The following is a 13,003-nucleotide window of genomic DNA, read 5'->3' on the forward strand; positions in this document are numbered from 1 at the left end:
AAGACTCATTGGGTACAAATACGCTGTTCACCATAGCGGTTACTGGCAATTCTTCACCGCAGGCTGCAACCCTGGGATGACCAGACACGCAGCTAGACCTCTGCCCTCTCTAGGAGTCAACCTGGAGTGGATGGTGGAAAAGCTCCGAGCTGTCGGAAAGGCGCCTCTATTCTGGGACCTCATTATTCCATCCGCTGCACAAAAACATTTTGCCCTTTCCAAATTTGGGCTGCAGAGAAACGCACGGCAGCGAGCTGAGCAGCTGGGTAGCTGAGAGCCGGGCAGCAAAATTCCTTCGGCATGATACCGAGAGCGCCCGGCCAGACCCTGCCATCTGGGCTCGCGCTTTCCCCGCCACTGGATAAATGAACTGCGAGGAGTTTTGAAAGACAAACGTTATCAGTGGCTGCATATAAAACTGCTGCTGTCCAAGAGAAAAGCACATGCAGTGCAAGCATGTGGCACCCTAGAAGTGAGCAAGTTCTACCGATTTGGATTAAATTGGTAGATTACTATAGGCACCAACCGTGTACTTGTTTCCCTGCATGCTTTCTATGTGAAAATCAGTACCTCAGGACATCCAGGTCAACTCCAAGCATACAGCAAACAGCAGAAGTATCTGTCTGGTGCTGTGCCAAGGTGTAGGACCTTGCAGAGATAAACCTGAGCACCCCGGTGCTAGCACGGGCCTTTTCATGCGCTCACTTTTGCAGGTGTAACATAGGCACGTGGGAAAACGTACTGGTTTTACTCGTCACGCCCTCCCTTGTGACACAGGGCTCTTCTGTTCCAAGGCAGGGTCTCCCGTCATGTCTATCCAGCCCTGTTATCTTCCCCTCAGCACCGTTTCAGGCTGCAACAGGTCACAGCATAAAAGGAGCCGAAAGGGCCGTCAGTGCTTTGTGGAAGACTGAAGAGCAATCCAAACGGAGCGCGCTAGCCTGGAGATGTGGCATTATATTTTGGGGGCGTTATTACCACGGTTGTTTAAAAATAAAAAGATCTTTTACATTTGATACCACGTCATAAAATCATCCAAGCACTGAATTGGCAGCGACCGGTGTTTTGAGGCATTTTGTAAGCATGTCTGAATCCGGTTTACACGGACTGGAAACGTCAGCACCTTGCCGGCAAGAGGCAGCTTTAAGCACCGGTCTTGCAGAAAGGTGGTAACGGAGTTTCAAAGTCTTGGGGCAGACAGGACCGACATGTTCTGAGGTTGCTACTGAGCTGTAAACCTCAAGAGATGGACACCGCCAAGGGGAGTGACCTCTGCGTGGAGGAAATACCCTTTCTAATCAAGAAAACGGACAAGGAGATGAGGACTTCCGCAGCACTTCGGGCTGCCATCTCATCGGACCACACAAGCTACAGGCCGGAGACGCTGCACGGATGGGAGAACTGCAAAGGAAACCAAAGGAAGTGAAGGTGGCCGTGCGGCAGGTGGCGCTCTGCCCTCACTTAATGCGCAGCCACCATCCGTGACACTACAAGCGCTGACTTCCTAAGCCCACGGAAAATAGGAGAGATCGCGATCACATCAAGGCCCTTCTCGTAGGGGGAGGTGGGAAAAAAAAACCCAGAAAACCTAGGTTAGCCAGCATCCTGTCCAAACTCCAATTCGAGCCGTTACATTGTGCTCGACCTACGGGTTTTCACCAGCTTCAGCTGCACACAAATTCCTTTCCCCTGCCTGCTCTGCTCCCGTCTGCACGGTCACAGCAACTTTCAACGGAGGATCCTCTCTGAGAAGCAGGGGTGCGCTATCCGCACTGTACAAAGGTTAAATGGAGCCTGGGAGCACCTGAATGAGCTGTCCAAGGTTAGCAAGTTAACGAGGGAATCGGGAATACAGCCCTCATTTCCTAGCTGCCATCCCCATGCTCTAAGAAGGCTACACGGAAACAGATATATGCAGGGAGAGGAAGGAGGAGACATGCTTCCCCGTACGTAGGGCTGCATACAACTCCCATCACTTGTCTGACCTGTAAAATGAGAACAAAGTAGTCGACGGGCTTGTTTCGCTGGTAGAGGTAGTATTCCGGGGCTTTCTTGTTCTTCTCATCATATTTCAGCTCCTGAATGACGTTGGGGTGCTTTAGCAGCCTTAGAAGGATCTTCTCCGACATCTGGGATGGACCAAAGGCTTCTACTTCTATAAACACAAGACACAACTTGATGTTACACCTCGAGGGCATGGGAATGAATTAGCACTCATTAATAAGCATCAACTTCAAAAGAGGAAAAGAGATGCAGAGAGATACGATACGGAATCGCAGTTTTCCTGTCTTTTGAGAGACTTAGGCAGATTGTCAAGAGGAAATCAGAGTGCCCCAATTCTTGGAAACTCCTCTTTTCTTCTCCCCTACCTGAGGTGCTGAAGCAGTCTGCAAATTACCAAGAATGGTTTCCCCAGTGCAATGGGAAAAGGAAGAAGAATTTGCCCATTTGAGAGCTCGGGAACCCCAGCCTCGTTCGAGACTTGTGAAGGGAAGGGGTAGAGGTGGGGTCCCAGAGGGGCTCTCGGTTTTGTCTGAAATGACGTGAGCACGGACTATTTCTGGCAATTGTTCCTAGGGCTCTCCGATCGCTGACGGACCTAGAGCATCGCTAGTCATCGGTCCGCTGCAGAAACCGAAAGATGAAATGAAGGTGCCACTCAGCCCGTCATGGTCCACGTGGAGACAGTGACAGTGGGACACAGAACCCAGGTAAGTTCAAACCACACGAGATTAATACACAACACAGACCACGTTTGATCACCTCTTCCTCCCACTCTCCGCTGCTCACAGTGGGAGCTATTTAAAGCGGGAGGGGGAAAAAAAGCCCATCTTGGGGCTGGGTCGAGTTAGGCCAGGGATGCTCAGGACACAGGCATGCAAACGGCCGATTTGCTAACGGCTGGGTTGAGGACAGGACTCGGGAGCTGCCGGCCCCTCCACCTGTGCACAGGTCCTGCTCTGCATTTCAAGCTATCCAACCAAACTGAACTGTTTTTCTAGTGATGGCTTCACAAGGTGACAAACTATAAAATCCTTTCACGTTTCCTAGGCAAGCAGAGCCACAATGCCACCAAATGAAGGGGGGGGAAAAAAAAAAGTCCATCAAATGACATCAAGAAAGTGTTGGGGAACTCCGCAGAGCTCCGTGCAAACCGATGCTCGTTCTTAAATCTGCATCTTCCAGCTGAACGGTTCCTTTCTCCTGAAGGCAGCAGTGCTGCAAGGTGCTCGACCAAAAAGCCCACGCGCAGGTCTTTATTTAGACACCAAACAGGGTCAGTGTGAGCAGCGGGACAAGCTTCCCACACACCCTCCACCCAACGGGTCTCTCGCAACCTTAGAATCGGAGAAAACAGGTTTGGGAGGGGACCCCTCTAGTCCACCCCCTGCCCCAAGGCAGGATCAGCTCCAGGATGAAACGGGAACGCAGCTGCAGCGGCCCATCTAATCGACGGGCTCCCCGCAAAGCCTGCCACGCGATCCGGGGGTGCGGGTATCTGCCTATCCACACGTGGATGGAGGCCACCAGCTCAGGACACGCACCCCACTAACAAATCCATTCGGACAAGTCGCACTCCAGCCATCTGCTCAATGCTCGTCTAAACGTGCAGAGATGCTTGCGTTTCAGGTCAGTAAAGCCCCGTGGAACGGGTTTCCTGCAAAAGTCCAGCATCTCTTCCCAAAGGAGCCACCAAGGGGGAGTCGCAAACAGCTGCCCAAACACCTGGCCAGCTGGCACCGAGTCTTCATTAGTGCAGTCCCTAAATGCTTCCTAGCGGGGCGCACTCGCTAGTCGTTAATCTGATGGACTCTACACATGCAGTGCGGCACTTGCATTCGTCCTTACCTTTCAGACCAATTTAAAGTTACTGGTCCACCCCTGGCAAATGTCTCAGAGGGTTCATGCCGACACTGAACACAGGAGAGGAGAGAATTTAAAAAGAAAAACACGACAGTGGCGTTACCCGTCGCCCCGGCGGCCAGCCTCCCCCCCTGCCTGCGCTGCCCGCCCGCCTCTGCCGACAAACTCGCTTTCGGGCCCTGGCGCGATTGCAAACGGTGGTGATAATCCGCACTTGCCTGTTGCCAGGAAACGGTGCATTGCCAGGAGGAGCTGCGGTGATATTTTAACCTTCATCTCGCTGTCTGTCTGCTTGAAGGCAGAGAAGTCCTGCTTCCTGTCCCGATGGGCGACTTTCTTTTTCGTCTTGTTATCAGCTGGGGAAGGGAGCGGGGCAGAGAAGACAGGAGGGAAGCGAGTTGTGTTAGAACAGGGTCCAACGCGAACCGTGCCGGATGCATTTATCGAGGACAAACCGAACGGCCGCGGAGAACAGCAACGTGCGGAGAGAGGCCTACTGATAACATGCTTCGAACATGTGACACTGCGTGGCGTGAGCGTCGGGGATGGACCCACACGCCTGCACAAGGGGCCGAGGTGCCCGCCGGCACAGCCTGTGGGCTGCACCTCGCTCCGTCTTGACAAAGCCCCTTTCGTATCTGCCGCTGCCCCTTACATTTCTCCTGGGCTTCGGGTGTTTTTCCTAGGCACATTTCCTAGGAAAGTGCCTGGGAAGCTTGGAGGATATTTAACTGGAGTTAGGTGATTGAACCGGTACGGCTGCCCATGACAGATCACCCGACAGGTTGCAACACTAATTTTATATAAATGATAGATCCCTGCAACCCCATAAGGATGCATTCGCAGGATGATACCGAGGTCTCCGGGACAGGCACTCAGGAGTTTGGAAAAGCCAGAGCAAAGCCTGTCCCTGTGCCTGGAGCTGAGCCCAGTCCCTTGGACCACCCAGTGCAAGCTGCCACTGCTTCCCAGCTCCTTTTCAGACCCGTCTCCTTTTCCTTCCAGTCCCGTACTTCTCACACAAATTCCTAGTCCCAGGGTGCATCTACATGTGCTAGTAACATGCAGCAATTAACTTTGGTGGTTATTGTGCCAGAGATTATTGCTCCCAAGCGCCACGTTTGAACACGCACCCAGGACCACAGCACGTTGAGCTGGGTTGGAGCAGCCCTGGCTGGCAGGGAGCCCCGGGGGCTGCTCCCCCCAGGCTCCACGTGCTGCAGAGGGGCTGGCCTGCTAGCCGGCGGGCAGCACTCGTGTGCCCTGGCCACCCCCAGCAGCGTCTGCGTGTGCATTGCTGCATGCTAAGGAACGCCGCCATAGGATAGTACTTGTATTTATGAGTGCCAGCCTGCAGCAGAGTTCATTAGTTTCCTGATGCCTATTAGGGTTGCATGTGTAGATGTTGAGACCTTAAAGCTGAGCTCATTAGGCAGTCCCACAGTAGTAAAAAAAAAGTCTGCTGTAGATGCACCCCCAGCCTCTTTATTTCATCAGTCACACTCTTTTCCCTTTCCCAGCTTCTCATCTCAGATCATCTCACCCCTACCCTGCCTCAATGGCTTCCAGCCCCAGTTCCTTGCCTAGCCACACATCTCATCAAGCTCTTCGGACCAACTCCTCCTCCATCTCCCATTGACCGTGTTTTTGTCCCATGCATCCAAATCGATTTCTTCCTCCGTGCTACTGGATGCCAAGAAGAAGGAAAGCACGGGCACACGACGCACCTGCCTACTGCTCTCAGTTCCAGCGTTGCCCTCACCTTGGCCTGAAGCAACTTCCTATTTCCCATAGCCCTGGATCTGGAGCCAGCTCAGTGACTTGGTGTGGGAACAGGATGCATTTACAGTCTGTTAGCCTTGGAGTTTAGCGGGGATGAAGTCTTCAGAGCTTTCAGCTGTTAAGCTATAGGACAGCGGTAGCCAAACTTTCTGGCAAGGGCACCACAAGTTAAGTCCCAAGTATGAGATAAGCACCACCACTGCCCAGTGGAGGAGTATCCCACCACCACTGCCCAGTGGAGGAGTATCCCACCACCACTGCACTGTGGCAACACTGAATTTGGCAACACCTCTGGGTCAAATTCCTAAGCAGGCAGTGACGCCCGATTTCTACCCCTCCTTGACTGTCACTCTGACGTCTGTCCCCTCCCCTGAGCAGCACTGCTCCTTTTCCCCTCCTCTAGTGAGGTCCTGCCTGTGCCCACTTTAATTTGGTGCCTGGGGCTCACATACCAGCTGCCTGTGCCATTTGTGGCATGCGTGTCACTGGCTGGACACTGCGGCTACAGGGGACCCTTCTGAGCACGTGCAACTTGTGATTTTTCCAAGGTTTATAACCTGGCCAACGCTGGAGGGATTTTCATAGGGATGGTAAGAGGCACATCCCCAGCACAAGGGCCATGCCCATGTCCAGCTCCAAGAATGCACTTCTGGGGATGGCGGGGTGAACAGTAGGTTGATGGAAAAGCTTATCAGCTCTCATCACCCAAACTGCCCGGTCCAACTGGGGATACGCAGATGATGTGGCAGGAGTCCTTTGGATCTTCCTGTTAAGGGTGGAGAAACGGGGAAATTGGATCAAAAGAATAAAATAGCCCCGTGGCCTGCCAGACAGCTACACGACAGCCTGGGGGTTTGGTTGCAATACTTCTGGGCTAGATGTATTCATGTTATAATGATGTTGCATGCCTGTTTCCCTGACTAGCCTCTACAGGAGTGGGTGGGGAGATGGGGAAGAAGGGCTCAACTGAATCTGAAGCCAGAGCTAGCAGATGTGTCTACGTGGTCCATGAGGGGCAGCGAGCCATCGAGCAACACAGATCTGATGAGCCTACGGGACCACATCAAATAGCGCGTTGTAATAGTCTATGATCCCGCTACCTTTCGGGGTCAGAAGCAGATGCTGCAGGTCAATGGAAAAAGCCTGGCATCCCAGCTCAGGAACGAACAAGCACAGAACCACGTTTCTAGTGATGGCAGGTTGCATCTGTCATTACAGATCTGCCATTGCTACACACCGAAGCTGAAGCCTTAGTTCAAAAGAAAGGAAGTTTTGCTCTTGCTGTCCGAGGATTGCTGTGCTGCTTGTGCCCCACTGGCCCCTGCAGAGACAGAGACACGGGTCTCTAGGTGGCTTGACCTAGACCACCACAGACTGGGGATTTAATACAGCATCTTCCTCCTCTTGTCTCAAGCGTCCCTTGCCTTGTCACCGCCATAGTGCAGAGAATGCATAAAGCACCTGGAGGATCAGAGATGTAATAAGAGTCTTCGTCAGATACATCCCATCCAAGGTCTTCTCCAAAGAAGTACAGTCACCTGCCCCACAGCCGTCCCAGCCTCCAACAGGAAGCTGAGGTATACGGTAGTGGTGAAAACTAACCTTCCCCAGGTCTGGAGCACCCTGTTCCCTAGAGGATGTGCTCCTCACCCCCTGACAGCGCAGTCAACTCTCCCACCTCTGCTTCCCAAGAGGAGTTGAAAACTCCTCCGGGCTCCTCCAGCAAACTTGCACCTACCCAAGGTCATGGAGCGGAGTCATCTCTTAGCCTGTCTGTTGATTGGCGATCACTTGATGTGCTGCTATAGGCTAATCAGATCTTTTGGCTTAATAGGGGTGGGGATGAAAAGCTCGCTGGCCAACTTTGCGGATGACATCAAGTTATGGGGGAGCATGGTCATGCCTGAACATAGGCTGCAGATTCAGGTGGACCTTGGGAAGATGAGAACCAGATGTCGTTCAACATCGAGAAGTGCAAGGTGCTCCATCCGGGGGCAAACAATCCCCAACACTCCTACAGGCTCGGTGGTGCCAATTTTACTAGCACCAAGGCCAAAAGGGACCTGGGGGTAATAACCGAACACTGCACGAACATGAGCGGTCAGTGCGATGCTGTAGCCAACAGGACAAGCACCACTCTGGCGTGCATCAACCGATGCATCTCATGTAAAACCAAGGAGGCGGTTCTTCCACTGCACTCAGCGCTGGTGAGACACAGCTGGAGGACTGCATCCAGTTCTGGGTGCCATTCTTCAATAAGGACATGGAAAAACTTGAGAGAGTCCAGAGAAGAGCCACCCGTATGATCAGAGACTGGCGTGGCAAGCCATACGAGAAAAGGCTGAGGGACCTGGGTCTCTCCAGCCTAAAAAAAGAGAAGGCTGAGAGAAGACTTAGTAGTAGCTTATTGCTACATACGGGGAATACATCAAGGGCTCGGTGAGCAACTGTTCACCAGGGCACCTGAGCGGAAAACCAGGAGTAATGGTCACAAACTCCTGGAAGACCGATTCAGGCTCAACTCTATGAAAAACTACTTCACGGTCAGGGTGTCCAGACTGGAATAAGCTCCCTCCAGAGATGGTGCAGTCACCTACCCTGGAAGTCTTCAAGAGGAGACTGGATGGTCACCTTGCTGGGGTCTCCTGACCATGGTTCTTTCCCGCCTGGTGCAGGGGGCTGGACCCGAAATCTTCTGAGGTCCCTTCCGGCCGCTTGCAGCCCATGAATCTAGTAGCCTCACTTCTTGCTGGGGCCATCCGACTCGTGGTCTTTCCTGCCTAGTGCAGGAGGCTGGACCTGATGATCTGTAAGGTGCCTTCCAGCCCCTAACAACTATGAAACTTCATCCAGATCTGAGAAATGGAGGAAGGACCATACATTTTGGCAGCAGGTTTTTTTTCCTTTACAGTTGCTGTCCAGACAAGTTATTCAGAGATTGGGAACATGCAGCAACCCAAGTCCTCTGCCCTTCCATGAAGGCAAACCAGTAACACATGCTCAGCAAAGGCTTATAGTAGTGGTAGTTGAAGTAGAGCCAGACTATTGGGGAGAATGGAGCTGAGGAGGTCAAAGGTACGTGTTTAATACATTATCGGGTGCTTATAACCAGCTGCCTTTTGCAAAATTTATTTAGGTGTATGCATGCATTATATTCAAACGTCATGTGAATGTATACAAATCTGCATGCTGTTATGTTGGGAAAAGCCTCACTGATGCTGCTGGGCGTAAGAGATGCCTTCCACTCGGGTTAAACAGGGAGACAATTAAACGCCCTTTGCTTAGGGACAGGCCAAGCGACAGTGCAACAGGGAGCTGTAAATGAGGCTGCCTTATTTCTTGCAAGGTGAGAGAGCAACCTGCGCTGGGCCAATGAGCTTGTCTAACCTCTCTCCCAACTATACCGCTGATCTAATAGGATCAAAGAAATGTAGGGCTAGCAGGGATCTCCAGGGATCTCATCCAGTCCAAACCCCTGCTTGAGGCAGGATCAATCTAACACAGTGGCGCTCAGCCTTTTGTCCCTGCAGGCTGGAGGAGGGACATGGGCCCAGACCGCAGGCTGGATTGGGCCCCAGCCCGCCCTGCTCACCTGATCTAGTGCACGGGGCTGCATTATCCGGCTTGCAGGGCTCCCTCCACGTGTACAAATCTGGCAGCACAGGAGCAGCAATTTACACTGCCATCACTCCTCTGCCACCGAACGCTCAGACCCGGGGGGAGCGCCACGGGCCAGGTTACGTGGTTCTGTGGCTGGATCTGGCACCTGAGCCAGGTGCTGAGCACCCCTGGTCTAACCTATTAGCACAACTATGAAGCCAACCCCGACAACCCCAAGACGCAGCAGCCGAACTGGTCACAGGTAAAGCAGGGGCAATGTCCTGCCGTGGCAAGGGCTGTTGGAGTATGCTCGAGATCCAAGGAAAAAGCTCAGGTCCCCAGCTACAGAGGAAGGCACGAACCCTCACTGTCTGTACCAATCTGCCCACGGGCTTAAATTCCTTCCTGACCTCAAATATGGTTGATCTGTCTGACCCTGAGTGGAAGGACGAGACCATCTGGTCAGAAATCTCCACAGGAGCACTGGCACCGGTCAAAGTCCTGCAGCGAACACCTGATGCCTCCAAGGAAGGCAATGCCCCCCCATCCCAAACATGTAGCAGCAAGGGGGGGTGGGGGGTGGGAAAACCCTTCTCAACCCCATGTGGCAACCAGCAAAGCCCAGAAGCCTGGGATATACCCACAGTATAAGGCAAGCATAGCTACACCCAGATCATCCTTGACCAGTGCTTATCCAACCTCTTCTTGGGCATCTGCAGTGATGGAGATGTTACTTCATCCCGCAAAACCTGTTTCTCGCACACACCCTAGAAAATCACAGCTACAACCTTATTTGTCACAGACAGAAACAGGGCACCCCCACACCCCTTCGGGGCTTCGAAGAAGCTGAGGCACAGCAGCGTGTTGACAGGCCTCCACACCGTAATTGCATCTGAATAGAGATGCTCGGGAAAGCGGTGAATGGGAACTGGGAATATGGGACCTGAAACGCCTTGGCCTTTTCTGGTTTGCCCTGGTAGCGATGCATCGTGAAGAACCTCGGCCTAACATGCAGTGCAACTGCCCTGCTCGGACCCGGGCTGGCCATGCCCGGTGCGGTCACGCTTTAGGGAACGTAGCTGTGAATTGTGACCTTTTGCCACCTGCAATTTTTCAAAGGATGACGACTTGAGCCAAATGCGTGCCAGTTTTCCCAGGAATGCCACCAAAGCCAAATTGCAAGTCCCTCGCCCAAGCTGAACAGTGTCTGAGCGCTGCAAAGGAGGAGCTCTGAGAAGTTGAGTAAAATGATGCGATTTTTCCTCCAGCCTCACGCTCAAACAGCTGGAATTTTGTCTGAACATTTTCCCCAAAAAAGAAATTCAGACTATGGCAGACATGCTGGCCTGGGAAATTTCAGACAAAATGGAAGTTTTAAGTGACTAAAAATAGGTTCTCATATTGGGACATAATGAGCGGCCTCAATAGTACAACAGAGCTAGATGTTGGTCATATGCAATATAACTAGAGCTCAAGTTGCACCGGGTGAGTTCACTAAACCTCAAGAAAACCGCCCAGATTCAAGGAACCATAACATCCCACCCAGCAACATGTATGCACCTCGACTCCTCTCCTCAGCACACAAGCCATGCACAACCCACATGCCCCTGCCCATTGCTACACCAACTTGCAGTGCTTGTTTGATGTCTAAATCTTGAAAAAAAATAAACCCTGCTACACTTCACAAATCCCATGCGGTTTCTGTGTGCACCCCTCTACTTTTGCACCCTTGGCTGTAACTGGTGGAACGAGTCTAGCATGTCACGATGGGACAACAGGGTCCGCGATGCCCTTATGAGACATCAGTGAACTAGGGCGATTCAAACTGGAGAAGAGAAGAGAAGGCTGAAGGAGGGTGGGATTTGATAACAGTCTTCAAATACCTGAAAGGTGACTGTCGATAGGATGGAGATGGGGTTTTTATCAGTGGTTATGGGAAAAAGGACTAGGAACAATGGACTCCAGCTGCAGCAGGGGAAATTTAGTTTGGGAATGAAGAGGACCTTTCTGACTAGGGGTGGCCAAGCGCTGAACGGGCTACCTACAGAAGCTGCAGAATCCCCTTCCCCAAAAATGTTAAAGAGCAGGTTGGAGAGACTCTTGGCTGGTTTGGTTTCGTCGGAGATGAGCCTGCCTTGAGCAGGGGGCTGGACTAGACGGCCCTGTGAGGTCCCTCCCAGCCCTACCTTCCTATGATCCCACGTCCTTGTCTATAGCAGATGGTCTGGAGGACCCCCTTGGGCTGGCTCCATCTTCCAGGAGGCTGGGGGAGTTGTGTTACTTTTGTATTATACTGCTTGGCCTCTCAACAGTGACATTTTCCCAGGGAGGAAAGGGCCAAATGAACTAGTTTGCCAGATCTATTGTGTCACCCAAAAACACATCACACCACAAACCATGGGTCTTCATTACCTTGCACTGTGGCACTGCATCAGTACTGAAAATTCAAGGGTTGGGCTGTATGAAATACAGTGCGATCCAAATGACCTCTCCCAATAAAAAAAAGCTATAACGAGAGGTCTGTATAAATACATCCCCCACTTGTGGGAGAAGCACAATCTGCTCTGAGCGGCAGATGCAAAGCACTCATGAGAGAATATTTCTGCAGAATAAACGAAAGCATACAATTCCCTCGTAGAGGCGTGATGTCTATTGGCACTCTAGAGAAGGAGCGGGCAGTCAGAAGAGCTGATGACAACTGGCATTCGATTAGACGAGCTCTCAGAGTAGCATGTAACACGGTAAGAAGAGGAGTGCATCGCTGAAGGCCGTCTTATATGAACCTTTGGGCACAATTGCTGATCAGATACTAACAGGGTCATCAAGGATTAACAAAAATCTAAGAAAATGAAAAGAATCTTAAAAGATTCATTTGGTATCTGCCACGGGGGGAAAAGAATCTCTCAACAGCAAAGAGCTATTTAAAATGATCATCTATGATCCTGTAGCACCTGGGCTAGGGACAGAAGTGACATGTAAACCGGTTTAAACCTGTAGCGGAACAGAAATTCAGGGCGCATAAACCGCTTTCAAAATGGCCGAAACTGGTTTAAGATAAACCTGGTTGAACGTAGTATCAGAATGACTGATTTAGGTCAAACTGGTTTATGGAACTTCTGTCCCAGATCCCCTCCTGGTTCAAGTTAACTCACAGTCCCCCAGCATCCCAGGATGCCTTGCAGCCATGGGCTATGCTGCCTGCTCCAGTGGAGCGGGACTGCCTTGCCCCTCTTCCGTAGCTTGTTTCCTGCCTGTGTCCATCAGCCCATTGGCACCCCAAATCTTGCCTCGGCCCCTGGGAGTCCCAGGCACTTGAGGGAGCGGATGGAAATTCTGCTCCTCCCCAGCCGGTTTTGCCTTACTTGCTGTGAGTCGGAGGCAAAACTAATGCAGGGAAGCGGAGGAATTTCCCCCCAGGCCCTCTGGGCTATCCCTGAGACGCCAGCAGGCAATTAAGACAAATGGGTGGGGTTGGGAAGAATTCCCCTTGGCTGCTGGTGCTACCCGGGGCTGCGGTGGGGGCAAGCCCCCCCAGGGTGAGGGCTCCCCAGTGCCCCCATGCTGGGCTGCAGGGGCAGGCACCTGGCTGGGAAGACTGCTTCTCCATCCCCTCCTGTGGCAGCGACTAAAGCAATCAGCAGCTGGAAAGGGAGGGGGTGTGTGTGAGTGGGGGCAGAAATCCCCTCAGCTCCCCAGGGCTGCCTGGGCTGGGGGACCCAGGCTGGGGGAACTCCCCCAAGGTGGGCCAGCACCCAGA

At 52.3% G+C, this 13,003-nt stretch overlaps 1 protein-coding gene across 3 annotated transcripts in view; it reads right to left on the reverse strand.

Moving 5' to 3' along the window:
• CNNM2 (cyclin and CBS domain divalent metal cation transport mediator 2) overlaps nt 1-13,003 on the reverse strand; it is a 135,939-nt gene that overhangs the window by 16,838 nt on the left and 106,098 nt on the right. For all 3 annotated transcript variants that reach the window (XM_059730204.1, XM_019485876.2, XM_059730205.1), the window contains exons 3-4: nt 4,083-4,220; nt 1,986-2,155 (exon numbers count right to left, since the gene is read on the reverse strand). In XM_059730204.1, the coding sequence (XP_059586187.1) occupies nt 1,986-2,155; nt 4,083-4,220 (308 nt within the window). The remainder of the gene's footprint in view (nt 1-1,985; nt 2,156-4,082; nt 4,221-13,003) is intronic.

Source organism: Alligator mississippiensis, chromosome 6, assembly GCF_030867095.1.
Source record: "Alligator mississippiensis isolate rAllMis1 chromosome 6, rAllMis1, whole genome shotgun sequence".
Classification (NCBI taxonomy): Eukaryota; Metazoa; Chordata; order Crocodylia; family Alligatoridae; genus Alligator; species Alligator mississippiensis.